The 2,553-nt window shown below is 43.5% G+C and overlaps 1 protein-coding gene across 1 annotated transcript in view; it reads left to right on the forward strand.

The window, feature by feature from the left end:
• The first annotated feature begins 2,371 nt into the window (after window positions 1-2,371).
• Window positions 2,372-2,553, forward strand: part of DHX36 (DEAH-box helicase 36) — a 46,094-nt gene continuing 45,912 nt past the window's right edge. Inside the window, exon 1 of the mRNA XM_019626720.1 lies at window positions 2,372-2,549. Within this exon, the coding sequence (XP_019482265.1) occupies window positions 2,450-2,549 (100 nt within the window). The 5' untranslated portion in view covers window positions 2,372-2,449. The remainder of the gene's footprint in view (window positions 2,550-2,553) is intronic.

Below are 2,553 nucleotides of genomic sequence, written 5' to 3' on the forward strand. Positions count from 1 at the left end.
CAGTCACACTGGGCATTAGGGCTTCAACACATACATTTTGAGGGGACATATTCAGTCCATAATGATTTCTAACCTAACAATTCACACTATCCAGCCCTCTGCCCTCGCCACCACCATCTCCAATATGCCTACCTAACTTTATTTACTGAGTAATTCACAACTTGTCACGTCAGGTGTGCCCAATGAGTACTTTAATCCAAACTATTCAACCCTATGGTTTTACTAATTGCCAAGAACTTCCAAACTGTATAATCTCAGTTTGTTCTCTCTGCACTTTTAACTTATATAACCAAATGCTTTCTAGACATTTCAATTTGTATGTTTCATAGGTTCCTCAAACTCTACATGCATTAAACACATTAACTTAACTCTCCCACCCCCAAACCAAAAAAATTGTCCTCATCCTATGTTCCTCATCTCAGGATATGGTATCTCCTCATTTGATAGTCTTTCAAACCTTAAGCTTGAAAGTCATCTCTCTGACCCTTTCCTCTAATTCTCCACATTCAATGAATCACCACATCTTAATAATTTTATCCTCTCTGAATTCCAGTCCTCCCCATACCCCACCTTGCTAGGTCATCCCATGCTGCCTCTCCTTTATCACAGCCTGTTAACTAGTCTCCCTACACCTACTCCTGCCTCCTCCATTCCTTTCTATGCAAAGCAGCCAAAGTAATCACTCCACTACTTAAAGTGATCTCTTATTCTTTATGTGGCATATCAGGTCCTCCATGATCAGGCTACTTCCTACCTCTTTGGCCTTTTCCATCAGTCTTTAAGTTTCAGTGTAGTTTCCTCACTCGCCAAGGTTTCATCATCTCTTTTCATGCACGTTTTCCCCTCAACCTGTAATAACTTCCCCATTAGTCTCGTGAAAGTCTATCTATCTCAAAAGTCACTACTTAACTTCTCATTCCTTAGAAAGGACTTACATGACTTCAAAACTATATTCTTTTTGCTGTAACATCTCATGGTTGTTGAGGAGGAAAAAACTTTTCCTATACCTCCTAGGCTTAGTTCTTGGGGGCCTGCAAATTAAATGGACAAAAGGCAGATAAGCAAGAGAAAAGACAGATTTAGTCACACACCTAAGGAAGTTCACAGAAAAATGTGACTCAAGAAGGCAGTTAGAACTTGGGGTTTATATACCATTTTAACAGAGGGAGGAGAAGAGGAAAAAGGTACTTACGGGGAAAAGAAAAGATTTTTAGGAAAGATAAATGGGCTCTTATGACAATAAATAGGAGATGATAGTTTTGTGACAATATCTGTTTAGGTGTGGTGCTGACTTCTAGTCTCCAGTGGTAAAAGTCAACCTTCCCTGGTTCCTCCCCCAGGGAAGGGATTTATGACAATTGAGTTCTTTTGGGAGGCTGTGCTTTTAGGCAGATAAGTGATTTTAGGAAATCAAATGCTTCTCTCTCTCTCTCTCTCTCTCTCTCTCTCTCTCTCTCTCTCTCTCTCTCTCTCTATATATATATATATATATATATATATGTGTGTGTATTATACCACAAAGACAGTTTTCCACAGGAAATGGCATTTTTCTTTCTTAACTCATCGCACACTGATTTCTTTAGTCTTTATCTTCTCCTCAACACTATAAGCAAATGAAAGCTGATGCCGTACTTGTCTTATTCAGTGAGTATCCCCAGAACGTTTAAATCAGTTAGACGTGGACATAAACTGGAAATCCCCTGGAGAACACCCAAGCCCGTGTGGCCCAGGCACTTGATTATTCAAGAACAGCTTGTGCTAGACACTCAGTAGCCTGGTCAATCAACAATAGATGGCTTCATACAAAAATATGAATCTTCAACTGATGTTTTATTTCAATTGCCTCACTGCTCGGCACTTAATTTGGGTAGACATGCTCATCTTATGCTATTGGATAAAGGTAGTAAATAATAACCCATTAAAAGAGACAGGGACAATTTACTATTTGAATCAGGTGCCAGGCTATTTCCAAGACATAGCACTAGGAAAAGAAAAATGGTATGATGAACTCATTTCATTTCTTCAGGGGCTTTTAGGAGAAAATGCATCATACCACAGGTTTTGTGTCAACCCACATGTAGTATCCTGGGCCTAACTGGACACAAACTCCGGATTTTACCACGAGGGATAGGAAAACAAAACCCATTTCCTCACATGTTGGGAGTGAGGAAAGCAAACCTACGAGCCTTCAGCTCGCCCTCCCTCCAGACGCACACTGGTCAACCACTGAGGGGATATCAAACATAACTTCATCTGAACACCCCCAGCCCACGACTTCCACGGAAGCATGCCCGTGACGTCACCGGAAGTGGATGCTTGTGACGCTCAAGGGCCCGCCTTCTCGCGCTGGGCGCCGGAACTAAAGTGGAAGTGGACGTGCACTCGCTTCCGGGCCCGGTCGCCATTTGCGGCGGTTGCAGGTTCTCTCGCGCTGTGGTCCGTTGGGACAATGAGCTATGACTATCATCAGCACTGGGGCCGCGATGGCGGGCCCCGCGGCTCGGGCGGGGGCCAAGGAGGGAACCGCGGCTCCCGGGGCGGCGGCGGCGGCGG

The sequence above is a fragment of the Hipposideros armiger genome, unplaced genomic scaffold (assembly GCF_001890085.2).
Source record: "Hipposideros armiger isolate ML-2016 unplaced genomic scaffold, ASM189008v1 scaffold_16, whole genome shotgun sequence".
NCBI classification, from domain to species: domain Eukaryota; kingdom Metazoa; phylum Chordata; class Mammalia; order Chiroptera; family Hipposideridae; genus Hipposideros; species Hipposideros armiger.